This window comes from Balaenoptera borealis (genome assembly GCF_965194805.1).
Source record: "Balaenoptera borealis genome assembly, chromosome: 11".
Classification (NCBI taxonomy): domain Eukaryota; kingdom Metazoa; phylum Chordata; class Mammalia; order Artiodactyla; family Balaenopteridae; genus Balaenoptera; species Balaenoptera borealis.
Genome location: NC_138868.1, coordinates 47,719,218 through 47,745,762, shown reverse-complemented (window position 1 = coordinate 47,745,762; position 26,545 = coordinate 47,719,218). Strand labels below are relative to the sequence as shown.

General features: G+C 45.3%; 1 protein-coding gene across 1 annotated transcript in view; it reads right to left on the bottom strand.

Annotated features, from left to right (window-relative positions):
• The window catches only part of TRIM66 (tripartite motif containing 66), a 67,210-nt gene that overhangs the window by 28,364 nt on the left and 12,301 nt on the right, over positions 1 to 26,545 (bottom strand). The window contains 7 exon segments of the mRNA XM_082341407.1: positions 1,196 to 1,342; positions 1,885 to 1,999; positions 3,620 to 3,736; positions 4,058 to 4,190; positions 5,097 to 5,244; positions 6,693 to 6,731; positions 6,733 to 6,797. Of these exon segments, the coding sequence (XP_082197533.1) occupies positions 1,196 to 1,342; positions 1,885 to 1,999; positions 3,620 to 3,736; positions 4,058 to 4,190; positions 5,097 to 5,244; positions 6,693 to 6,731; positions 6,733 to 6,797 (764 nt within the window).

The window sequence follows — 26,545 nt, the reverse complement described above, 5'->3', positions numbered from 1 at the left end:
TCAATGTCATTTACCCAATGCCTAACCCTCTCATTATCACCTCCTACTTCACAGAGGGTGAAAAAAACCATAAAAGACAAATTCCCTCAAACTTGTATCCCTCCTATCTCCAAACTTAACTACATTATATTGACACCTTCCTGTCCTCCCATCTCAGAGAAAAGGAGTGCCTCTTGTTTAAGGTCAACAAGTTCACTCTAGATCCCACTTCTTTCTGCCCTTCCAGTATGCTTCCTCTACCACACATCTCTTCTACCTTCAACCACTTCTCCCAAATAAACATGTGCAAATGTCTTCCTTACTTTAAAAAAGTATCCCAACCCTGTCTCCTTCTCAAGCTACCTTCTTATTTCCCTTCTTTTCACTTCTGTCTCTACTTCCTCACCTCCCATCCTCAGCTTCCTCATTCTAGCTTTTGACCCTTCTACTTTGCGAGAATGTCTTTCAGAAGATTACCAGGGACCTCCTGATTCCCAGATCTCAAGGCTTCGCTTCACTACTCATGCCCTTTCACCTATGTAGCAATGATAACACTGATTACTTAAAATTTGAAACTCTGTTAATTTCTGTGCACCACACTCTCCTATTTCTCCTCTCACCTCTGATGCTTGCTTCTCATCTCTTTCACTCATCTTCTTCCTCTGTCTATGTGAAAATGACGGCATTTCCCTGGGCTCCAGATTTGTTCTTCTCTTCTTCCTTCACACACTCTTCCAATATCACTGATATCCCAGTGACTCCCACATCTCTCTCTCTCTCTAACCCTGACTCTTCTTCTGACTTCCGGACCCATCTATCAAAACAGATTTGGGACAGCTCCCTTTAGATGCCCTATAGGCACCTTCGCTTCAACATATCCAAATATAAACCCCATCAACATCCTTCAAAATTCTTGCTTATTTTCCTGGGGATCACCACCCTCCCAAGCCCAACACTTCAATGTCATCCTCAACTCCTCCTTTCCTCTTAGGCCCCATTTAAACCCAATAACTTCCTATGGAATGTTCAGTACACTGCTAGTATTAATGCCTGGATCCATGACCTAAGACAGAACTACAGAACTTCCCAGCTCAGTTGCCTGGAGGAAGGCAGGTCTATTCCAGCACCTGGGTCCTTTGCACTGTGGGGTTTGGTCAAAGATGGTTTTCACTTACTAACTCAAAGTCAGTGATTGAGGAGTGGGAGTTCTTCTTACCAGCTCTTTGCTGAAAAGGAAAGGGATGCTGGTTTTGCTGCAGACAGCCCAATTAATGAAATTCTGCACATGCTCAAACTGACGGTTGAGAACCATGATGCTCTGTAACTGCTGCTCCAGCTTCCGCTTCCTTTCATTAGTAATGCCCTGGTTACGAAGAGAGAAGACAGAGTCCCTGATCCTGTTCTTGGACTGCAGGCCACATGCCTGGGAAGTCTGGTGGTCTGTGTGTATCAGTGTAAACACAGATGGAATCAGATGAAACTGCACCCCTGAGAGGAGGACATGGGCTGCTGAGGGATGGAGGGAGGGAGGGAGGGAGGGTAGGTAGATTTTATACTACAAACATGGAATGGCTAATAAATGAATGAGGAAATGAATGAATGTCTGCATCTCTTGGGCATAGCTTGTTTCATGTCTCTTTCAAGGCTATAACCCTGCATAGTCCAGGAAGGCAGTTGCCTTACTGCCACAGCATTAATGGGAGTTGGATCTGATTCTCTAGCCCTTAATGAGCCAACTTCCCAAAATTAGACTGGACATTTTAGGATACAGGGAGCAGCAGAGAGCTACGGAAATTACACATCTGAATTGTAGCCCAGGCACCTCTGAGCCCTGAGACAAGGTTGCTATGTGCCTGGTTTCTGCCCCAGGGAGAGAAGAGAACCCATCCATCTGCTCACATATACCTCCAGCTCCTCTAGGAGCCCATTGGCCTGTTTGTTCAGCTCGTTCATCAGAACCATCTTGGCCATTTTGATCTGGTTTTCCACCTTCCTGTGCTGATGCTTCACCTCAAAAATCCTGTAAACAACAGGATGAGACAGAGCATGGTGAGCCCTTGCCCCGAGGCCTATGAGGGCCTACAGAGAGCAAACGTAAGAGCCTACAGTGTGGAGGCTGCCTACTGAGATCAGGGCCCACCAGGTACCAAATGTAAAGAAACAAGAACCTTCCTCCACCACCCAACCCACTCTTTGTACAACCCAGCCCACTTGATCTAAGTGGGACAATGGCCCAAAGTTCAGCGCAGTTTTCTCTAGGTAAACTGCAGGGCCACGCCCAGGTCAACCCAGTAGCTCACCAGTTCACACAGCACTAGAGGCAGGACACAGGGAGTGAGTACAGATATGACTTCATGTAATCTGTTGTTTTATTAAAAGGGGGAATACTCCACTAAACAGCATCATGCAGTAAAAAGAGCATAGGTAGAGACAGAAAGTAGACTAATGGTTGCCAAGGGCTGGGGATGTTGCAGGGTGAATGGGGAGTGACTACTAATGTGTATGGGGTTTCTTTTTAGGGTGATAAAAAGGGTCTTTCAAAAGTAGACAGTAGGGGACTTCCCTGGTGGCGCAGTGGTTAAGAATCCACCTGCCAATGCAGGGGACAAGGGTTTGAGCCCTGGCCCGGGAAGATCCCACATGCCGCGGAGCAACTAAGCCCGTGCGCCACAACTACTGAGCCCGTGCACCTAGAGCCTGTGCTCTGCAAAAAGAGAAGCCACCGCAGTGAGAAGCCCACGCACCAGAACAAAGAGTAGCCCCTGCTCCCCGCAACTAGAGAAAGCCCATGCGCAGCAATGAAGACCCAACACAGCTAAAAATAAATAAATAAATACATTTATATATTAAAAAAAAAAGTAGACAGTAATAATGGTTGTATAACTCTATCAATATGCAAAAAAACCCTCACAGAACTGTACATTTTAAAAGGGCAATTTTATGGTATATAAATTATATATAAAGTCATTAAAGCCATTTTAAAAAGCCATTAAAAAACAAACATGGGCTTTGAAGCCACATAGACTTAGCTTCCAAACCCAGCTCAGTCTCTGACTAGCTGTGTGATCTCAGACAAGTCACCTAACCTCTCTGAACCTTAGGCTCCTCATCAGTAGAATGGAGATAACCCCAACTCAAAGAATTATAAGAATTGATCAAAATGATGCATGCATGATGCCCAACGCAGTGCCTGTCATGATGATCTCTCAGTACATACTTATTTCTCTTTCCACAGAAAATACTGACGATTTCATGTCATGTGTAGGTTTACATGGAAAACACTGGGAAAGGGGTGATAAAGGGTAGATTGCCACTGACTTGTACCCACATGATAAGCAGCACTCTCTTCCCCAATATCTACTCTATGCCCTTGCTCTTAAGCACCTACCTTTGGCTAGTTCATGGCCACTTTCAGAAGGCATGTACTTTGGCCCATGCTCACTGTGATCATCCTGACCTAGCTTGGCCCCATTCACCCAGTGATGACCCAAAACCCCCTTCCTGGCCCTGAGACCTCTAAGGCCAGGACATATGCCAATGTCTGCATGTCTTCCTCATAAGTACTCCATCCTAGTACTGTGACCCAGGATGAGAGGGAACAGGGCATTTCCAGGGCTGGCAAGGGGCTAGCCGATGTTACCTGTCCTCAATTTGCTTTGCAGATGTCTGTAGACTAGATTTCTTATGCGCCACCTGTGTAGTCACACTTTCCAGAAGCATCCTCTGGTTTTGCAAAACTTCTTCAAGATGTCTACACCTAGAGTAGGAGGCAGAGAAAAAGCTGAGGAGGACTGAGTCTTACCCTGAGCCTGCCAGCCAAGCGAGAATCCCCACAGTGCACTGTCTCAGCCAGGTCCACGGAGGCTGGGGTTACATGTAGTGAGTCAGAGACTCTTGGCCCTTCAGGCCTTCTCCAGAGAAAGCCCACAACAGGAACAGGGAAAAACTTCAGCCCAGGGGCTGAAGGTTGGCTTGAGCAGGGAGAGGATTTTGATGTACTGGGAGCCCAGCCCTCTCATAGGTAGAGAGTCCAGAGCCCTCCCAGTTCCCCTTTGGGCAGCCAGCCGGCCGGCCCCACCTGTGTTCTTTGTGTTCCACCATGAGGCAGCTATGGCATGTGAGCACATCACAGGTCTCGCAGAATAGCTTGAGCACTTCCTGTTTGTGTAGAGGACAGTACAAGGCGAAGTCTCCAGAACCACCATTCACTCCTGCCAGAGAAGATGGAGAAAGTGGGCTTCTCTTGCTCAGGAAGACCTCTTAGTTAAGTTCCACTGAGCAGCCCTCAGCCCTCTATGGACACAGGGAAGACACAGAGCTTGGAGGGAAGGTGGTGCAAAGTAAGAGAGGCCTCTCTCTGGGCCAGTGAGGTTCCAGGAACACAAGGAGGAAGGCAGGCTTAGACTGGCTGGATTTGCCCAGCTGTCCAGAAATAACTGGCCATCAAGCCCCAGGCATCCCACCCCCTGGTGAGCCTGAGGAAGGTGCTTGCTACCTGCTGCACATGGATCTCCTGCAGAATAGTGAGTCCTCTAAAACTCAACCTAAACCTCCTCATTAACCAGGATTCTGTTATGGTGAGGCTGAAACAAGCTACCCAGCCTTGCCAGGCTCCAGACCAGATCACGTGGGTCATGAACTTTGGTTCCTGTCTGACGAAGGTAAAACCTTTCTCACAGTTCAAGGGCCTTGAGAAAAGACTTTCAAGAAGACTGTCACTTAAAACAGATGGTGCTGGATGGATAAATGGACAAACCCTGATCCAGGCTGTCGAATTAATCAAGTAACTAAACAGAAGTGAGGGCTGCTTGCTTGAAACAGAGGTAAAAGATAGGGAACTCAATTAGCTTCCGTGGTAATTCAAGACTATTCCTCCCTGCACCACCTCACCCACCCTCACCCACTCCCCCTCCGCCCCCCAAGCAGGGAGAGCCTACAGTGAGCTTACACTGTGATGTGACTCTGCAGGGGACAGCTTTCCTTCAGGAAAGTCTCTGAGACCACCCCTACCCTCACCCCCAGCAGGGAAACGAGGTCAGAGAGCTATTCTCCAAAGATTCTATGGTTCGGTACAACTTAAGGGCATGTGAGCTAGTGGAGAGGGTGAGGAGTGATACCTGGAGATCCCTTCTGGGTCCGGGGAAAGAGTGGGCCCCCAGGGGCAGGGCCATGCCGGTGCTCCTCCGTGCAGGAGCTGCACAGCCAGCGGTTGCAGTAGGTACAGAGGATGTGTGCCGCCCTCTTCTCCTTGCACTCGGAGCAGTTCTAGAGGTAGAGAGTTCTGGAATTACTGACAGTATCTTCATCATTTGGGCCTGCTTTTATGAGTGGTAAATACTCTAGGGACTGGGGTCCTGCAGGGCTGTTCCTCCACTATTTTGGAGTGCAGTCAATTCTGGAGAGCTGCCTGGGAGTGACATGCAGGGGCGTGTGAAGGAAAGCACCCTTTGTGACTAAGAGTACTGCCCTCAGGAGCTATTCACACAAGTCCTGTGCTGAAGCTGAGGATACACAGATGAATAAGGCAAGGATCTGCTCTCAAGGTACACACAGCCTGGACGGGGTGGCAGACATTCAGTGGGTAATGCTGTGATGAAAGAATGCACCAAGTGCTAAGGAAGCAAAGCGAGGTTTCCAGGAGTTCCATCTAGGAGTGGCCAGGAAAGGTTCCATAAAGAGGTGACATTTGAGTTGGATACTGAATGACAAGTAGAAGTTCACCAGGCAGACAAGGGAGGAAAATGGAAAGCACAGGCGAAAGCAAAAACTTCAACGTGCCTATGGAGAGGAAGAAGCTGCAGCTGTATGAGTACACAAAAAGATGATCATATACAGCCAGGAAAAAGTAAGATGGACCAACTCTCAGAGCTGTGTTTCCACTGCTGCGGCTTGCCAGGACCAAGAGTCCCTAGCCTTCTTCTAGTACAAATGTTCATTCATTTGGTCAGCAAATATCATGCAGGGCTGATATAAAAGAAGAAAAATTAGTCTGTCTGTGCCTGAATAATACAGGCCACCAAACTGATGTGGATTCTGACAGCTTTGTCCTCACACTGGGATCTGACAAACCCACAGCAAGAAAAAGAAAAATAGAGGAGAAATACAAGTTTTACTAACCAAACTATGAATTCCTTGAGGGTAGAGACATGGGTCTCTGTCTTCCTAGCACCCAGAACAGGCCCTGGCATATCAGACATTCAGTAAGAATTTAATACAGGTGCAAGTAAGTAAAATGGCAAATGAATAAAATGTAGTGGCAAGGATACCCCAGTGGAGAAAGGAACAGAAGGGATACCAGTCAGTAAGTGATGTGAAATTTCAGAAACTCAGGCATTAGTCGTTAAATATAAGCATAACTGATGAACCCATTTAACCCAGGCTGGTGCATGAGTTTCAACTCAGTGTGCTGGGGTGGGTGGAGGGTGGGGAATAAAAGCTCAGTATCCATAGTTTTCAGTAAGAGCTATAAGAGAGAGAAAACAGCCCAATTTTGCTTCCCCAACTGAAACATTCTGATTCTCTTCTGGACAGAAGTATGGATGGATGGATAGATGGATGGATGGATGGTTGGATGGATGGATGGATGGATGATTAGGCAAACTGGTGGAAGGTAACAAGTCAGATGGAGTGATGGGTGGACAGACAGACTTATGGACAGGGGTCCCATAGATTTCTGAACAGGATCAGCTGTTTCTTTGCTTGTCCTGACTTACCCTGGCCATCTTGGATTGCTCAGAAGAAAAGCACTGCAGCAAAACAATGTTCAGTTACATCCTTGGTAAGGTATACTCGCTTACACCCAGGACAGGAGATGAGCTCTGGGAGAAGGTGGGAAAGATAGCAAAGTCAGGGCAACATTGCAGATTATACATAACATAGGACCTAGACACAAGGCTTTCTAATACACAACACCAAGGTATGTACCAATACCACTTGTGCCAAAATGAAATACGTTCGATGCCATAGCCTGCACTTACCATCTAGGTACTCTGGACATGACCATCCTGTTAGCGGCCTGCCCTACAGAACTTCCCACATCCTCATCTTTGCCTGATCCTACATTCCTTTCCTCCCTACAAGCCCTGTTACTACAGGCCCAACCCTGCTCCAGTTCTGATAATTAGGTGCCTTCCTGCTGCTCCCACTCTGCATTCCACAGTCCTGAGAGCCTAGTTCCCACTACTGGCTAAGTTCAAAGGGGTCAGTTTAGCCCAGGGCACAGCTCCAGCCATTTACATTACTGTGTAGTAGAATCACTTTAAAGAACTCAAAGCTAGAGCTTCCAAGAAGGTTCTAGCCAGAGAAAGGCAAGGACTCCCTGCCTGCTCATCTAGGAGGTATTTTTCTCTTGTTACAACCAATACCAATTGGTCTGCCTCTGGGGCTCAAAGAGGTTTTGCTGGGCCTTCTCCACACAGTCCATGTTGGGTGCACCACATATATGTATGTTCCACCCGTGAACATGAACATCTTGTCCTACTCCCCTCTCCCCAGAGAAATGCAGCAGTCTCCAACACATTCAGCAGCATGGTGGACTCCTGAACTATATAAGCAGCATGACACTGCCACCCTGGAGATTGTAGTACTTCAGGTCCACCCCAGTGGCACTCAGCCCACTGGGTACAAGGAGATGAGCTTCCTGAGGAGGGCCAGGTGCCTGCGCCCAGGGATGAGGACAACCTGAAAAGGGGCTGGCTATGCCAGTGCATGCAGCAATACCACCACAGTCTTCTCTGCCCCATATCACCAAAATGATACAATGGCAGTTGCTCTAGACTTGCAGGCAGACAAACTTAAGCCCAAACACCAGGTCTACCACTCAGAGACCTTGGTTGGGCAAGCCACTTAATCTCACTTAACTCCTCTGTGCCCCAGTTTCTTCATATGTAAAATAGAAAGGAAAAACAAGAGTTGCTATGAGGACTGAATTAAACAATACTTGAGAATTCACATGATCCTCCATGAATGTTGACTTTGAATTCAAATGATTTCTCATATCCCATTCATGGTAGGGCAATAACCTCAATTATCAACTCTCCCAGGTGATGAAAGTCAGATAGTCTGAGAGAGAGACTGAAAAAGTGGTCACAAATTCTTCTCCTCCCTGTGTCCATGCCTTGCAATCCTATCCATTAAAAGTGGAGTCTTCTCTATCCTTTGAAGCTAGGCTGCCCTCATGACCTGCTTTGGCCAACAGAATGCAGCAAAAATGACACTGAATAAGTTCTAAGCCTAGGCCTCAAGTGGCTTTATATGACTCTGCTCTCGCTCTCAGAACTCTAAGACTGTCACGTGAACAACCCCAGGTTAGACTGCTGGAAGATGAGAAAACATGTGGAGAGAGGCCTCAGTTGTCTCAGGTGTCCCACCTGCAGCCGTCACAAACCAGGTAGCCCCAACTGACCCACCAGCTGAACACAGACATGGGAAAGCACAGCAGAGATTAGCCCAGCCCAGCCCAGACCAGAAGAACTACCCAGAGCATCCCAGCCCAAACCCTCAACCTGTAGAATCATAAATAAAGCTTGGTTGTTGTTTTAACCACTAAGTTTTGGAGTGGCTTTTTATGCAGCAAAAGCTAACTGATATATTCTGGAAAAATCAAAATCTACAAAATCATGCAAAATAATATTTTAATACTCTTCTTTCCCCCACCTACCCCTCCGCTCCCCTGCCCCCCAAAAAAACCCTCCCCTAGCCTCCAAGAGTCATGGACTTTAATGACAGAACTGGATCTGCAATCTCCTAGATACTCTCCTGCCTGTCAAGAACAGTGCCCACGATTACTGAGCCTGCGCATCTGGAGCCTGTGCTCCGCAACAAGAGAGGCCGCGATAGTGAGAGGCCCGCGCACCGCGATGAAGAGTGGCCCCCGCTTGCCACAACTAGAGAAAGCCCTTGCACAGAAACTAAGACCCAACACAGCCATAAATAAATAAATAAATAAATAAATAAATAAACAAACAAATAAACAAACAGTGGCCAGAGGTGGAGAAGGATGCTCTCTACAGGTGGCATCATCCAGGGGCATCACGTGACTGTCCCTCCCTACCACCTGGCTGCCCAGGGAAGATCCTCCTCATCTACTCCCAGTTCAGAAATGCTGTTCTAATTGGTGAAAATAATTTCCACAAGGCTTCCGACTCCCTGGTACCAGATGCTCAAACATTTGTCATAGTCACACAGCCTCATTATCATCATGAGAAAAAGAGAAATAACTGAATAGATCAGACAAGGCCCCATCACACATCCTGTATCTCCCCTGGCCTTAAGGACCAAAACCCTCAGCCTGTCACTCAAGGCCCTTTCCAAGTTGGCCTTAACTCTCTCTAGTCTCATCTCTAGCTTCACCTGCCACACACCCTATGTCCTTGCCATGCCAAATACCTCTGCTATCCCTAAATGCACCAAACCTTCGCATAACTCTATGTTTGTGAAAGTACTGTTCCCTCTCCCTAAAATACTCTGTCTTGCTGCCCCACTCCTTTTCAGATAAACTCCTATTCATCCTTCCAAACTTGTTCAAATGTTCTACCTTTGAGAAGCAGGGTTGATTTCCCTTAGGAAGAGTTAATTATTCCCTCTTTGGGGTTCCCACAGCATCCTGAACATCCTTCTAGTAAAACAAATATCACATTGCATTTTAACTATCTGTTCATATGCCTACATACAAAAATAATCCACAATTGATACTAAAAGATATTGCATGATTTTTATGTTTCTTGTGGGTTTGAGTATTCCACGTGTGTTCCTTGCACTCACAGCCAATGAAAGTAGTCAAAAGCCATTTGGAAGTTTTCGGGGTGGTGGAAAAAACCAGCCCAGGAAAATAAAGGAATCAGGTCTGATCCAGAGCAGAGGTGTGCGGCTTGGGAAAGGCTGTGAACTGGGAGATGTGGGTTCCAGGCCCAGGACTGTCACTAACTGTGCAACCTTAGGTAAGTGACCCCTTTTCTCTGAACTGTACTTTCTACATCCTTAAATGAGGGGAATGGGAATAAAAGGGAAGTATGGATTATCCAACCCTCCTCCTCTGCCTACTGCAACCAGGCTTCAGAAATATTCCCCTGGGCAAGATGGGAAGGGACAGACAACCACCTTCGTCAGCAAGTCAGGGACAGGCTTGTGGCTGAGGGCAGCCTGGATCTAAGACCTCCTCCAGTCTGAACAGGGGCTGCTGCAGCAGACAGCAGGGCTGGAGAACCATGGCAGTGATACACACAGGTACCAGGGCAACTGTGGGGACCAGAGTGGACACAGAGGACATGGGCTCTCTTTGTGTCACAACTTTTGCCCAGAAATTCTTATCTTCCCTCAGAAGGTCCCTAACCCCCATCGAGCTGTGTCAACCTTGAGCTCTTTGTTTTTTAAAGAGGGTTCCCCATTTTTCAATGAGGATACCAAAACAAAGTTTTTTTAGACAACTAGAATACATGAACTCTTAGGGCTCTGGATATATATAAAACGACCAAACATTAACTTATAATATTTAACATTAATTTAGTTTTTAATACATATTTAAATCACATAAAATATTATTTAGATATATTGCTTTTTTCTTTCTACTTGAATTATTCAAGCAACAGCATTGAGCTTCTATTTCATACAGAGGAACATCAGTTCTGAGAAATGTAGGGCCAGGGCCCAGAGGCCACACAACCATCCCCAAAGGGGGTGGGCTTCTGCTTCCAGAATGAAGAACACACAGGCACCAGAGGTTCTCTGAACACTGAAGATGTTCAGTCCATCTGTCACAAGAGTGAGCACTTCTGGTCCCTGGGAGGTATGGGGCAAATTATTCTTTTACCACCACTCCCTATATTAGGCACTTTACCTGTCTTATATAATCGTCAAACCATCTCTTAGAGGTAGGCATTGTCCCCATTTCATAGTTGGATAGACTGAGGCTCCAAGAAGTTGTCACCTACCAAAGATCATAGAAAGCAGAAGCAGAACTACAATTGGAGCCCAAGTCTGTCCACCTCTAAAACTCAGCCCTGTCCACTATGCTATACTCCTCTCTAATTCAAGTGTAAATAAACAAGGTAATTTTATTTTAATTAACTAAATGATTTGATTTTAAGTAAAATATTCCATAATAATGATCAGACTCTAATGATGACCTGGACCCAGCTTTGAACTTGGAATCGAGAAGGAGCTGGAAGCCAGCCCCAGCTATGCTTAAAGTTTTAAGAAATATGATCTTTGAGAAAAGGCAAATGAAGCAAGAGTTCTTCTGCCTAGAAAAAATAAATCTGGGGGCAGTTTCATTCTACAGATCAGTGGTTCTCAAACTTTGTTACATATTTGAATCATATGAGGTATTTTTAAACATCCTGACGTCCAGTCCACATCCCATTATCAATTAAATCAGAGTTTCAGGAGGTAGGAGCCAGGCATCAGTATTTTTTAAAATTCCCCAGGTGAGGGGACTCCCTGGTGGCGCAGTGGTTGAGAGTCCGCCTGCCGGTGCAGGGGACATGGGTTCGGGCCCTGGCCCGGGAGTACCCCACATGCTGCGGAGCGGCTGAGCCCATGCGCCGCAGCTGCTGAGCCCGCACGCCTAGAGCCCGGGCTTTACAAGACAAGCCACCGCAATGAGGGGCCCCCGTACTGCAACGAAGAGTGGCCCCTGTTCGCTGCAACTAGAGAAAGCCCACGCCCAGCAATGAGGACCCAACGCAGCAATCAAGCAATCAATCAATCAATCAATCAATTTATTGCCAAAAAAAATTTCCCCAGGTGATTACAATGTACAACCAAGTTTGAGGACCAGTGCCAAAGAGAGAGTACCCCTTTCCCCTGTGGCTGAGCCAGATAGATCTGCCCCCTGTATCATGCAGCTGAGAAAGACAAGCTCACCCAGTTTTAAAGAGGCTCCAACAAGTTAAGAAAGACTCTGAATGCAGCCGTCATGTATTTCCCCTCTGGCAGAGAAGAGAAAAGGGCAGATGCCCAACAGACAGAAGGGTGTCCTGATACCTAGGTACCCTGGGGGTTGGTGGGGAACTGGAGGACAGCTTTTGCGTCCCCTAACTCCCAGCTTCACTGAAGGACCCATGAGCAGGCTTAGGGTGCAGCCTGAGGTTTGGCACTACAACGACTGCTGCTGGGGCCTAGAGAGTGTGCTGAGCCCAGGACTTAGTGAGGCAGCAAGGGAGGTGGGCCAAGACTAGGCAGTCCACCCTTAGACATGAACAGCAGTGCCAAGGCAACCTGGGCATAGGGCTGGGGTGGGAGAGAAGTCCCAAGGAGGTCTCAGAAAACTAGCATGGGTCAGCTCAGCCCACCAGGTAGGGACACATGCACATAAGCCTGAGCTCAGTGCTAAGCAACGCTCTGAGGGTTAAAAAGCCCTTCATTCTAGAGCTCTTGCCCAGGGCTCCATGAAACTTTGCCGCTGGGGCCCAAGCTCTGACTCCAATAGAGCAGTGGCACCATCTGGAGAAGACTGATGCTCCACTGCCGGCTCTCACCTGTAGAACCGAAGCTGGGCAAACCTAGTTTCCAGACCTAGCTTTTTCCACTGTTCATCGACCAGTTCCCTCGTCATAAAGATGGTGACACAGAGGCCCAGAGAGAGGGAGGGACATAGCTAAAAACCACAGATCCTTGTAAATCACAGGTGGCACCTTGAACCACTGAGCAGTCCCTGATTACCTCTGTCAGGGGTATGCCTCTATCAGACATTATGCAAGGAAAAAAACACTCCAGTTATATTCTCTGGCAGGCTGGCCATCCTCACTAACCATTCCTGCCCTCCCACCCAAGGCAGCCCCAGGGTACTGGGCATCAGCTAAGGCCCCCACCACACAAGCCCCCGAAGCCTTCCTTTAGCCCATAGCTCAGAGCAGCACCACCTTTGAGAAACATGTTGCACCCACTCCCCAGATGCCCAGTCCCTGCTAGAAAGACAGATTTCCATCCTAAGGTGATTCTGCTCCTGCCCCTGGCTGCCAGCAGGCTTACCTGTGGGGCCTGCTGCCCTGTGATTAGAGCAACACCTGGGGGAGAAGTCAGAAGAGCGACAGGTGAGACCACCACAGGTCCCAGAGGATGGTGCTTACCAAGTGCCCAGGAACACCCACCCTGCACTCTGCAGCCAGCTGGGCTGCAGGGCCTAAGCCTCAGGGAGCTGGGTACGGGGTGGGGAAGGGGGAGCAGCCTGGGTCCTCTCCTCCTTTCCCTGATGCATCCTCAGCCAGGGCTGCATTTCTCCAGCTCACCTGAGACGCTTCTGCAAGAAAGGGCTTGGTTGGCTCCTCCTGTTCCTGTTTATCTCGAAGGCTCTGCAGTATTTTTCCCAAACTGAACAGCAAGAGGGAGACCTCAAAGAGGCGACTCTCTTCCTAGCTGCATCTCCTTCCTAATCCTCTGGGTGCCTTGGAACAGACGCTCAGAAGGAAGAACACGAGATTTTCAACTTTCAGGAACTAGCTCTGTCGCCCTCTGCATAGCTCAGGAGGCCATCACTCTCAGCCTTTTAGGACTCGATCCAAAAATCCTTCAGCCCTCCATGTTCCCCAAAATGACAGTGCTCATGTGTGGCTGGAACCTGCCCCGATCCGGCAGCTCATTTAAATAGAGCTCATCACAACAACAGTGTTGGTAGAGAAGTGAGTAGCTGCAGGGCCCTGGGGACCCCCTGTTTATACATAGGAAGAATGATGCAATCTGGGTATCAAAATAGCAATCCAGAATGGAATAACAGGCTCACGCAGCAGCAGTGCCTGCACAGCCAGAGCTCAACTTGACACACTCTGTCAGCCCCACACTACTGCAGCACGCAGATGCCAGGCACACACTCTCACCACAGCATTTTAAAAATCAGCAGGAGCCCGAGATAGCCCTCCATGCCCCCGGCACTGAAGGAGGGTGGGGGTGAGGGAGCTTCGACAGACATTAAAGTCTGTCTCCTACACACTCACCTGCTCCTGCCACTTCACCTGAAGTCCTTATCCTGTGATGTCACAGTCAGTTGCCATAGTGACCAATTGTCCGTCACAGCGGAGGATTAGGACTTCACATGGAGAAGACACACATTTATAATGCACAAAGGTCCTGAGAGGTGTCCCTCGGCAGCTACCTCTACCCCTCCCCCCAGGGAGATACAGTCACACACAAACTGGGAGAGAAAGAGGAAGGAAAAACAGGGTCAGGTTAGAGGAAAGATATTAGGATGGGGCAAGATTACGAGCCCAGGATAATTGCAAAAGCCCAGAGTACAGGCAAATTTCAAGAGCACAGAGGGGAAGTGACAGGGAATGAACTTGGAAAGACTGGCAGTAGAGTAAGTGCCTGAAGAGCCCTGGATGCTAAGCCAAGGAGCTTGACATTTATCCTAAAAGCAAAGGCCACTCAAAAAGGTTCTGGCTTTATGACTATCTTGATGGACTGGAGATTGGGGGGGGGGGCAGGGAGGAGGCTTGTCCAGTTAAGGATTAATGGGATCCTGAATGAGGGTAGAAATGGGAAAAAAAAAGGGACAGAAGAGTTGTTTCAAAGAGAACCAAGAGGACATGACCAAAGTAGGATGCTGAGGGGAGTGGTGGTGTGTGAAGGAAAAAGGGTCACGTGGATGGGCTGCCATGAACAGAGGTAGGTAACAGGAGGAGGAAGAGGGCAGTTGCCAAATCTTATCGTACCTGTATCCTACTTTCTCTGGCATCCATACCTTCTTAAAAGGATCAGGCCTCATTCTGCCCTGCTGGACCAATGATTCACAAATCTGGAGGGTTTGTTAGAAATCCCAAATCTACCAAATCCAAATCTCTTGGGTGTGGGTACGGGACCAAGAATCTATATTTTTAGCAAGTTTCCCAAATAATTCTTAGGCATCCAGACCAGCACTGGTTCAAGGACCAGTAATCAGAAACCAGTGGCCTGGACAACTACAGTAGCTTCCTAGCAGGTCTTACTGCATCCAGTCTTGTCTCCTCCAATCATTCTTCTCAGGAAGCCAGAATGACTTTTCAGAAATACGGATTTGATTATATTCCACTGACCCAAAACTTGCAGTGGCTCCCCACTGTCTACTGAATAGCCTAAATTGGTCAAGACCCTTCTGTTTGGAAAGGAAACTTGGCTCTAAATTTCCTTTCCAAACAGAGTTCCTACTTCTCTCCTTCAAGCAATCCTATATTCCAACCAAAGTTAATGCCCTTCTGTTCCTCCTGCCCTCTCCTCCCTGTGCCTCATGCTAACACTATCCCCTACCTGTGATTCCCTTCCATATTTTTCTGGCCCTGCCTGGCTCCTACACAGCTATTCCTACTTGATGCCACCCACGGGTTCAAATCCACCAATTTCCCCAGGCAGAGCCTAAAACAGGGGTCAGAAAACTACAGCTCACCTGTTTTTGTAAATAAACTTTTATTAGAACACAGTCATGCCCATTCACTTCCATATTGTCTATGACTGCTTTTGTGCTGCAGTGGCAGAGTTGAGTAGTTGTAACAGAGTCTCTATGACCTGCAAAGCCCAAAATACTTTCTATCTAGTCCTTTACAGAAAAGGTTTGCTGACCCCCGAACTAAAGCAACAGCTACTTTGTTTTAGTCTCTCCCTTTGAGGTTCCATTCTGGTAATGGGGATCCTGCTTATTCCCAAGTCAACTCCCATCCCTGTGTGCTCCAGTTCTGCTAACTGGCTCACATTTGAGCTAGAACTTCAGTTTGGGGTAGGATGTAACAAACAAGGAAAGGACATTTCAGAAGGGGGGAACACCATAAACAGGATTACAGGTGACAAAATATGAGGCCCCTCAGGGAATGAGTGATAAAGCTAGCTCATGCAGAGGAATGACAGATGAGGCTCTGAAATTAGCATGGGGTCAGACTGGGAAGAGCCTTAAAGGCCATGCTAAGCTTCTGTTCTGAACTGCAAGCAATTAGGAGCCCTTTAGGTAGCTAGAAATTCAGGCCCAGGATAGGAGAGAGTGATCAGAGTTGAAGCTAGAGGATTTCGGAGCATAATCCACAAAGGCAATAGGTGGAGTAAGGTCAGGCAGGGGGATCCAGGGACTGTGGGGCAGGGCCAGGTAGCAGATCTAAGCCAAGAGTCAGAATCTGGGCATAAGAGCCAGGTGACAGATTGAAGCTGGAGATGGATGATCCACAGCCTTCAGAGCCCATGCTCCTAGGAACCACCTGACTGTGAAATAAGCTTTCTGTGTCAAGAAAGTACCCATAGTGGAATGCAGAAGGTATGGGTAGGATGACCCTGGATTCACCTCATCTGATAGAGTGGTACCTTTATCTCTTTTCACTTCCTATCTCAACAGTCAATCCAAGGGCTGATGCATTGACATACTCCATGCAAAGCCACTGTCTCCATTTCCAACTGGGCCTGGACAGAGGACCAGTGGGGGAACCAAGGGCAGCACCCTACTCTAGGTCTGTGGTTCCTACTGCCGCTGAAGCCCAGACAAGCCCCAGATTGGCAGGCAAGGGAGCTGGATTTTTTTTCTGGCTCTCTGTAAGTGACCAATTACGTGACATTCAGCAGAATTCTAGAACTTTCTGGAATCCTGATGTCCCATTTATTCAATGAGGGGTTAGAGATACACTCTAAGGGCCTTTCCTGCTCTCCAGCCGTCATAGCAGTTAACCAGTGACTGGTCCCTCCTGAATGAGAGTTCCCGCAGACAAGAGGCCCCTCCAAGACCCTGTCCATCAATCACATCTACCTTGAACTCCCTCCCTAGCTACAGCTTTCCAAGTAGTGCCAGCAGCAGCAAGCACATCCCCCAAAACACTGCCTGCCTCCTTCCCATCACCAGGGGAATTGCTCTCCCAGTAACGGTTCTAAGGTACCAGTGCTACTCCCAGGGCCCTAGAGGGCCAATTAAGGTGGGGAAACTGTTCATGAACTAAAAAACCATCCTGCTGATAGGGCTCTGGAGCTCCAGCTCCTGCACCTGCTGCACACCCAGCTCAGCCCAGCTCAGCAACCTGCCCTCCACCTGGGAAACTTGGGTCACTGGCCACAACAGATCCCACAATAGTTGCACACACTGTTCATCACCTGGAGCGAGCAAATAGCAGTCACCTCGCCTGCCAAGCTGCTGGTGCTGAGATCTCATCCCCTCTGCCTCCCGCTCTCACCCCAGGCCATTAGAGCCCCTCCAGCTGAGCTGCTCATTAAGAAAAGTATCATTTCCCTCTCTGACTCTGAGGTTGTAGCATCTTGCATCAGGTCCCTCTCTTTGGATCTTCCCAAAGCCCCAAAGCCTGCCCACTGAGGAACAGAGATTGTTCCCCCTTTCAGCATTTGTAGTTTTCAAGGGATATGCTGTTACATCACTAGCTTCAGGAAGCAGGAGGCTATGGTGGTTATTTGGTGTTCTTAGAGCTCTTCAAGTCCAGTCCCAGAGAATACCCAGGACCACCCAGTCAGTTAGTGCTAGAGTCCAGACCGAGCTCCAGGGCCCATGACTTCCAGACCGGGGCTCTGCCCATATGTAGACTGCATCATCCACACTGAGATTGGGAAAATCAAGATACTAAACAAAGAGATTCTGGAATCTGGACCTCAGAGTCAAGGTCTCCCATCTAGGATATGTCTTTTAGTAGATTTGAAGAGAAAGAATAATGTTCCTTTTATTCACATGGGGAAGGAAATATTCAAGTAATGGCCTTCCTCCCCTAAAACAACACATAAAACCATAGGAGTCCTGAGAATTTTGAAGACAGATCCAGCACAGAGTAAACAGTTTCAGGCATGCCAGCTTCCTTCAGAGCTTGCTACATTTATTTAAAGTATCACTTGGGGACTCAATGGCCAACTTTCCAGGTAGAATTTGACCTGGGACCATTTTCAAATAGGCTTAAAAGCAAACAGTCCCAAGCAGATATTCTCATTGGTTGAGTAGATCCGTTTCCAATATCCAGCCTTTCTGGAGCCTTCCACTCCAGTCATCACATAGCACAGCTAAGACATTGTGTGCTCAGCATACTACTGCCTTTGCTTTGGTCCCCATCATCAGCTTTCAAAGACCTGGTCCAGCTGGTCCCCTCAGAGCCTAAGACCTAATGCAGACCTACTTCCTAGTGTGATGGAGTTGCTGGGGAGAATCTCAGTTAGGCTGTGGCTGCATTAATGCAAGATCTGCACCTGATGGCTCGGGCTGAAGGGTTGGTCCTCTCGTCAAAGATTCTCCATGGAGTCTCCCCATCAGTTCAGTGATTCCAGGTGAGAGTGGAATCTCCTCCTGAGCAAAGTGCTACAGTGCAAATCACAAGCTTTAAAGATGGGTGAACTTGAGTTTGACTTGACCTGACCTTACACTTAGACCTTACACTTAGACCTTAGACCTTACATAATCACAATTCCCAGGGTTTTTTATCTGTAAAACGGGGATAATACCTACCTTATAGGGTTGTTGTGAAGTTTAGAAAAGATAATACAGGCATAAGCACTCGGTACAGCATCTGCCAACCAGAAGGTGCTTGATAAATGTGTTTCGCACCTCACAACTTGAGGACTAGAAAGGGGCAGTGTCATAAGTGAAAAAAGTTTTCCTTCCAGGCAAGAGCCATGGGAGATCTTTGTGGATCCACTGATTAAATCATTTGTTCAATAAATATTCACTTAGGCCCTCGTCCTGTGTCAGGTTCTATGCTGGGCTGTGGCATTGTAGAGATGAAAGGCAGAGCCCAGTTGAATGAGAAGATGCCCACCTCACACCCTCCCCCAGTGCTGAGCCCCACTGCAAACATGCAGGCCTGGGGAGGCTCCACTGAGGGATCAGAGTTGAAAACCAGCTGGACAGACACTGAGCTCAGGCACAGCCCCTCTTCCATTCAACTCAGCAACTTCTCAGTTCTGCCCAGCAACCAACAGGAACAGATTTATGGAAATGGACTCATCCCCATGCAATGTGGCCACAACTGGCTGGAAGCGTTGATGCTAAGGACCTATTTAATTCTTCAGCCTCTATCCATCTCCCCTGCCAACCCTCTACCTATTCCCATATTTAACTTTTGAAAGCTCCGGACTGGCAGAAATAGGATAAGCCTTTTAGCAAGTCTGTACTCCTATTCTGCTGGATACAGTGGCAGTGCTAAAAGCTCTTTCCAAAGAACCAAACTCCCAAAGCATGGCTTCTCAAATTACAACAGGAATCTAAGTTCAGGTATTGGGTATCTCACTGGACTTGCCAGAGATAGGTGACATCTCTGCTTTTCATCAGTCAGCTCATTTGAGTGACATTCTTTTAGTCCTTCAGAAAACATTCAGTGAGCAACTGATATCCACCAGTCCTTGTGCATGGAGAATCTCCCAAAGGTATTGCTCCTTTGCCTAAACTTTAAACAGTCTTCTCTTCACATTCTTACCACACTGTATCATTATCATCTGTTTAGTTATCTGCCCTTCAATAGAATATGAGTTCCTTGAAGGCAAGGGCCCTGTCTTTTCATCTCTGCACCCTAAATTCCATAGGGCCTGGTACATAAAAGTCAATAACTACCTGTGAAGGAGATAGACATACAAACCAACAAATACCACACAGCATAGAATCCTAAAACCTCCAAGTAGCAGAGGAAGCTTATTCCACTCTGATCCACAAATGCAAATATGGAAGGTAACAATAGCCTGGCCAGACCGCAGGACATACTAAATAATGTAAGATGCCACATATTCAAGAAATTGCCTCTCTGGTTCCAAGTCAAGCATGTTTGCATCTAACAGATTTTTTTCCACTTCAGTTTCACAAGTTCTAAATAATGGTATTTTTTCACATTTCTTGGTCTCTTACTATATCCTAAGCACAGTACAGAATGTTTTATGTGTATGTTCTCATTTAATCTTCATAACAATCCTATAAGTTATTTACTACTATCATCATCCCCATTTTACAGGGAGGAAAACTTACCAAGCTATACAACTACTGTATTAAGTGGCAGGTAGATTAGGACTCACACTCAGATGCCCAGATATATGACATCAAAGCTTATGTTTTCATTCTCCCTTGCACTTAGAATAACTTGGCAACAAACACTATGATTCTAATAATTGTCACTAGTATGAATTTAGTTTTCTGACTTTAGAGTCAAACATATCCTTGAGACATGCATAATTAGTTCATGTTAAAAACCTTTTTTTTTTTAAAGCATTATGTTGTGTTTTTTTTAATGTATTTTATTTGTTTATTTATTTGTTTAGGCTGCACCAGGTCTTAGTTGCGGCATGCATGCGGGATCTAGTTCCTGGACCAGGGATCGAACCCGGGCCCCTGCATTGGGAGCACGGATTCTTACCCACTGGACCACCAGGGAAGTCCCTAGTTCATGTTAAAAATCTTAAGTGAGATCAAAGACCTAAACATAAGAGTCAAAACTATAAAACTCTTAGAAGAAAACATAGGGGAAAAGCTTTATGACAATGGATTTGGCAATAATTTTCTGGATCTGACACCAAAAGCACAGGCTTTTGGAAAAAATAGGTACGTTGGACTTCTTTAAGATTTAAAACTTTCACTATGTTAACAGGACACTATCAACAAAACAAAAGGCAACCCATGGAATGGGAGAAAATATTTGCAAATCATTTATCTGATAAGGGTCTAGTACTGAGAATACCTAAAGAACTCAACAACAACAACAAAAACCTGATTAAAAAATGGGAAAAACTTGAAACTAACAACACTGTAAATCAACTATACTCCAATAGAAAAATAAAAATTTAAAAAAAGGCAAAACTGAAACTCTATATCATTAAACAACTCCCCATTCCCTCCTCCCCCCACCCCTTTGCAACCACCGTTCTACTTTCTATCTCTATAAATTTGGCTACTTTAGGTACCTCATGTAAGTAGAATCATAGAGTATTTGTCTTTTTATGACTGGCTTATTTCATTTAACATACTGTTCTCAAAGGTCATTCATGTTGTAGCATGTGTCAGAATTTCCTTCCTTATTAAGGCTGAATAATATTCCATTATATGTGTATACCACAATTGTTTATCCATTCATCTGTCCATGGACTCTCAGGTTCCTTCCACCTTTTGGCTATTGCAAATAAGGCTGCTATGAACACAGGCATAAAAATATCTCTTCTAGTCCCTGCTTTTAATTACTTTGGGTATATATCCAGAAGTGGAATTGCTGGTAATTCTATATTTAAATTTTTTGAGGAATCACTTTACTGTTATCCATGGAGTCTGCACCATTTTATATGCCCACCAACAGTGCACAGGATTCCAATTTCTCCACATCCTCACAAACACTTATTTTCTGTTCTTTTTTTTTAATAGTAGCCATCCTAACAGATGTGAGGTGGTATCTCATTATGGTTTTGATTTGTATTTCCCTAAATATTAGTGATAGTAAACAATTTTTCATGTGCTTGCTGGGCATTTGGATATCTTGTTTGGAGAAATGTCTATTCAAGTTCTTTGCCCAGTTTTTAATTGGGTTGTTTGTTTGTTTGTTTTTATTGTTGAGTTGTAAGAGTTCTTTACATATTCTGGATAATAACCCAACAGTGCTGGAACTTTTAAGACATATTTAAGATTCACCTTATTTATACATTTAACTTACTGTATTTCCAATAGTTCTTTAAGTAATTTAGAATGCTTATTTGCTGGACAATGGAATTATTTTTAAAAATTTAGTTTATAAAAGCAAATATTAACTGTAAATATGTTTAAATATTAATGAAAGGCCCTTTAAAAGTGATTGTTAAATTTGCTATATTTATAAATAGAACAAGATTTGCAAGTTAAAATTAAAAGCTTAAGGAAGAACTAAGTCTAAGTAGTAAGTTTAAAAATCATGTATTAATTAAAAAAATCAAAGTATACAATACCTATTCTGTACTCTGAACTCTCAACAGAGACTCAGAGAGCTTAGGTAGCTTGCCCAAGGGTTTAGAGGCCTTGAAATTCAGATCTAAAGACAACTGCAGTGCTATAATGCCTCAAAGATAGCCTAGACTTGTGCTACAAATCACTTTGAAAATACTGCAGACAACAAAACAAACAACAATGATGATGTTTCTGAATGCTGTCAACTTATTTGGCTTTTTCATCCCACGAGTTCATTCAGCAGACACTCACTGCATCTCTGTTACATGCCCTGTGCTAGAATACTGAAACGAACGAAGGGACTTGGCTCTTGTCTCCAAGGACTTCACAGTTCTCAATGAGACTGTTTCCTAGGAAACCTGATGTTCAGAAGAAAGACAGAAGCTCCTCCCTGCTGGAGGAGGGAGCAGCTTAGATGGTGAATGGTCCATTAGTCAGTGCGAGTCTGTTCAAAATCTGTTCCTGACTGACCCTAGGAGCCCAGCCATTCTCCCCCTGCCTTGGAAGTTCAGTGGGTCAGGACATGTCCTCTCCTTCTGGGGAGTCAGCCAAACCTTGAATCAAAATCTTCCCAGGTTTCTTAGCCTGCCACCAATTTAAGGAAATCCCAAACATGAAAAATCCCAGCTTACAAAACATATATTAAGCATCAAGAGGATTTGCTTTGTCTCACAGATTCCCCAAAGAGTTGCTTTCAGCAATGAGTATCCCTTGGGCTCTTACATTCTGATTCTTTCTACACCTGAAATTCAGTACCTATGAAATGGGAAGAGACCTGTTATACAGAAGGGGGTGAACCTGTGGTGTTTTTGTACCTACCATCTGGGACAGTCCCATGAACCCCAGCAACCTGCCCTAGCTCCTGGATCAAGCCCTGGAAGCAGTCCTTACAGAGCAAATGCTGACAGGGTAGGAGCCAGGCACCTATATCTTGCAGGTCCTGTTGGCATAATGAGCAGATCAGTACAGCCTCTATCTGTCCACTTCTGTGTTTCTGGTCAGCTAGTGGTCGCCCCATAAAGCTCACACCTATATCCATGCCCATGCATGTGCCCAGAACCGGAGCTTTTCCATTAATATCCTCAAGCATGAAGCAGTGTGTACAGCGAGCAAGCTCCACTCCCTGTAAGTGAAGCACAAAGCAGAGTGATTTGCTTCTTTGGGGAGACAGATATTCCTGGACAGGCCAGAAAGGACTCAGAGACCAAGGCCTCAGAAGTCCAGGCTATGTCCCTCTCCAGAACTGGAGGCTCATGCCCTACAACAGGGCACAGACTCAACCTCTCACTTGGGCCCAAAAGACAGTCCAGCATCTTTGCTGTGGAAAACAAAGCCTGGAGGGGTATGCTAGGTTGTGTGTTTATTACAGGGTTTGTTTGCCTTCAAGTGTCCCAGATCTACCTGTGCCTCTCTTTATTAGTGGACAAGCTTGATCCAAGAGTTCATTTTGGAAAAGAGAAGGAAATTTATTAAATGCCAAGTTTATGCCAGGTGCTTTATATACTTTATCTCCATCCTCACAATTACCCTTGGAGATAGGGATTATGATATTTTTAAAAATTAAATAAAACCATCAGAGACAGGATGAGGAAACTGAGGTTCAGAGAGGTTGGGTAATTGCACAAAGACAGACAGTAAACAGCAGAGTTCAAATTCAAATTCAAATCCAGGTCAGTCTGATTTCAGACTCCATACTCTAAACTGAAATGATTCTCAAGCTGAGGTCCACACACATGTCCTCAGGAGCTCTCTCTGCCAACATTTTTAAATTAGTGTTTCATTCTGATGAGTTTTTTAAAGTATAAATATTCCGGATCATCTATATATTCATCATGATGAGATTTTAGAGGCAGTGTTAAGAGTTAGGATCTAGTTCTTACCAAGCAGTATTACTTTGCCTCAGGCTAATGAGAAGAGAAAGGAGCAGACAATATGTAAATGATGCACTCCTGCCACATGAAGCTAAAATGAGATTATGGCACACAATGATGAATGCTTCACAGTACTTGGAATAGACAAAGGTGGTGGGGAAAGTGGGGCACCATCATTGTGGCACAAGTTTGCTAAACTTAGCCACAACAGGGTCCACCACACTTAAGCTGTAGTGACAGTTTCGTCTAGCAACACATCATCTGCAAATGAAATTAACATTGTTAATTTGATTGTTTTGGTTTTTTATAATTTATAAACTGTATTAGGTTTTGTCATTGTATAAGAGCAGAAAGAGTGCACCTAGTTTTATATTTGTACTTATTTAAGAAAAAAACCAAAGATCATTTAATTCAAATCCGGAGCTCTGTAATTATGCAAATTTGAGAGAACTTTCACCTTCAATCCACAGTCTTTCAGAGCCAAGCCCATTAAGGACAAAGGACGAGGGGGTTGGGGGAGACCAGGCTTCTTGCGGGCCCAGCAAGATGCCACTAAATAAAGTAATGGGGGGGCTTTCACCGCTAATTCATTCTGAGGCTCAAAGGGCAGTTATTTCCCAGAGAGCAGCCATAGTAGGCGAGGTGAGGGCAATCTCTCTTAGAAGGTTTAAACGTGGTTGAGTTTATTTCATTAGACTTTGAGAAGATCAGACCTTTTAGTCTTAGAACTGCTTTACATATTTTAATTATTGAGCACCCCAAAGAGATTTTGTTTATGTGGTTATATCTACTGCCATTTACTATATTATAAATTAAAACTGAGATAATTTAAAAATATTAATTCATTAAAAAACAATAAACCTATTACAAGTCAACATGAATAACATACTTTTCAGGAAAAATTAACTACTTTAAAATAATAAATTTAGTGAGAAGAGTGACATTGTTTTTCCCTTTTTGCAAATTTCATTAATGTCTGGCTTAACAGAAGACTTAATAGAAGCTGGCTTTCCATACCTGCTTCTGCAGTCAATCTGTTACATGTTGTTTTGTTTATAGTATATGAAGAAAATCCAGCCTCACACAGCTATACAGTTGGAAAAGATAGGAGTATTTTAGTAGCCTTATCAGATAATTGTGGATATTCTTTGATACTACTGCAAAATTTAACAAGCGGTAGTTTCTTAAAGGTTAGTTGTAATGTGGAATCTGAAACTACATCAGTGAACTTTTCTTACTCTGTTATATTAACATCCACTGGTCTGTTTTACACTTTGAACTGCTCTTTTACCCAGGCATAATTTTTATAACACCAAGCATTGGTGATTTGGAAAATACTGGTTCAATGATTTACACAGATGCTGCAAATATTGACATGTTTCATTATAGAAAAAAATCACACTCTTTAATATCACCTCTAATTGCATCAGAAAATTCTGTAACTATTATGAAGTTGTCAAACTCATGGAGGCAGCTATAACTTCACCCGAAATCTAATTCTTGCTTGCAAACTCAAATTTTATCATTGGCAACAAATATTGTCAGTTTTCTTCCTTGAAGTGACAGGCTCACTTCATTGAGAAAATATCTGCCAAATTCCCAAGCCTGAATAATCACAGTTTGTCTGTCAGTTGTTCTTTCAAATAAAACTATTGTTCTACAATAATAATAATAATAATAATAAGGCTAGTGCAGCGTGCAACTCAAATAGTAGCACAAGTGCAGTTCCTCACTTTGGTAAGTAGCAGAGGCGCTTTTTGCATACTTCCAATTTCTTCACATAAAATATTAAAAAGACTTGTATTCAAGAATTGAAATTTAGGAACTTCCCTGGTGGCGCAGTGGTTAAGAATCTGCCTGCCGGGCTTCCCTGGTGGTGCAGTGGTTGAGAATCTGCCTGCCAATGCAGGGGATACGGGTTCGAGCCCTGGTCTGGGAAGATCCCACATGCCGCGGGGCGACTGAGCCCGTGAGCCACAACTACTGAGCCTGCGCATCTGGAGCCTGTGCTCCGCAACAAGAGAGGACGCGACAGTGAGAGGCCCATGCACGGCGATGAAGAGTGGCCCCCGCTCGCCGCAACTAGAGAAAGCCCTCACACAGAAACGAAGACCCAACACAGCCAAAAATAAATAAATAAAAATAAATAAATTTATAAAAAGAATCCGCCTGCCAATGCAGGAGACACGTGTTCGAACCCTGGTCCGGGAAGATCCCACATGATGCGGAGCAACTAAGCCCATGCGCCACAACTACTGAGCCTGCGCTCTAGAGCCCGCAAGCCACAACTACTGAGCCCGCGTGCCACAACTACTGAAGCCTACGCGCCTAGAGCCTGTGCCCGCAACAAGAGAAGCCACCACAATGAGAAGCCAGCGCACCGCAACAAAGAGTAGCCCCCGCTCAATGCAACTAGAGAAAGCCCGTGCACAGCAACGAAGACCCAACGCAGCCAAAAAATAAAATAAATAAATAAATAAATTTATTAAAAAAAAAAAAGAATTGAAATTTAATAAAAATGGACATTCTTCAGTGAAACTGGCTCTTTTCTTTTTCTTTTCTTTTCTTTACAAGCAAATGCCTGGCAGTGAAGAACACACTGACTCGTCTTTGGCTTTGGCTTTAGCATCATCAGTGCAAATGTCAACCCAGTGAAAAGGGCAAATAACATCTTAGTATTACTATGAAAATTGTTTTGACCTTGTGGAACCCCTGAAAGGGTCTCAGGGACCCCTGATGGGCCCTCAGACCACACTTTGAGAACTGCTGCACTAGACTCTGAAAAACAATTCTGGGCATTTGGGGGGGGTGGCACAGCTTTCCAAACCAGTGGGTACTACCCAGGGTAAGAATATAAAGAAATAAGTATTTCATTTCTGTCTTAGAA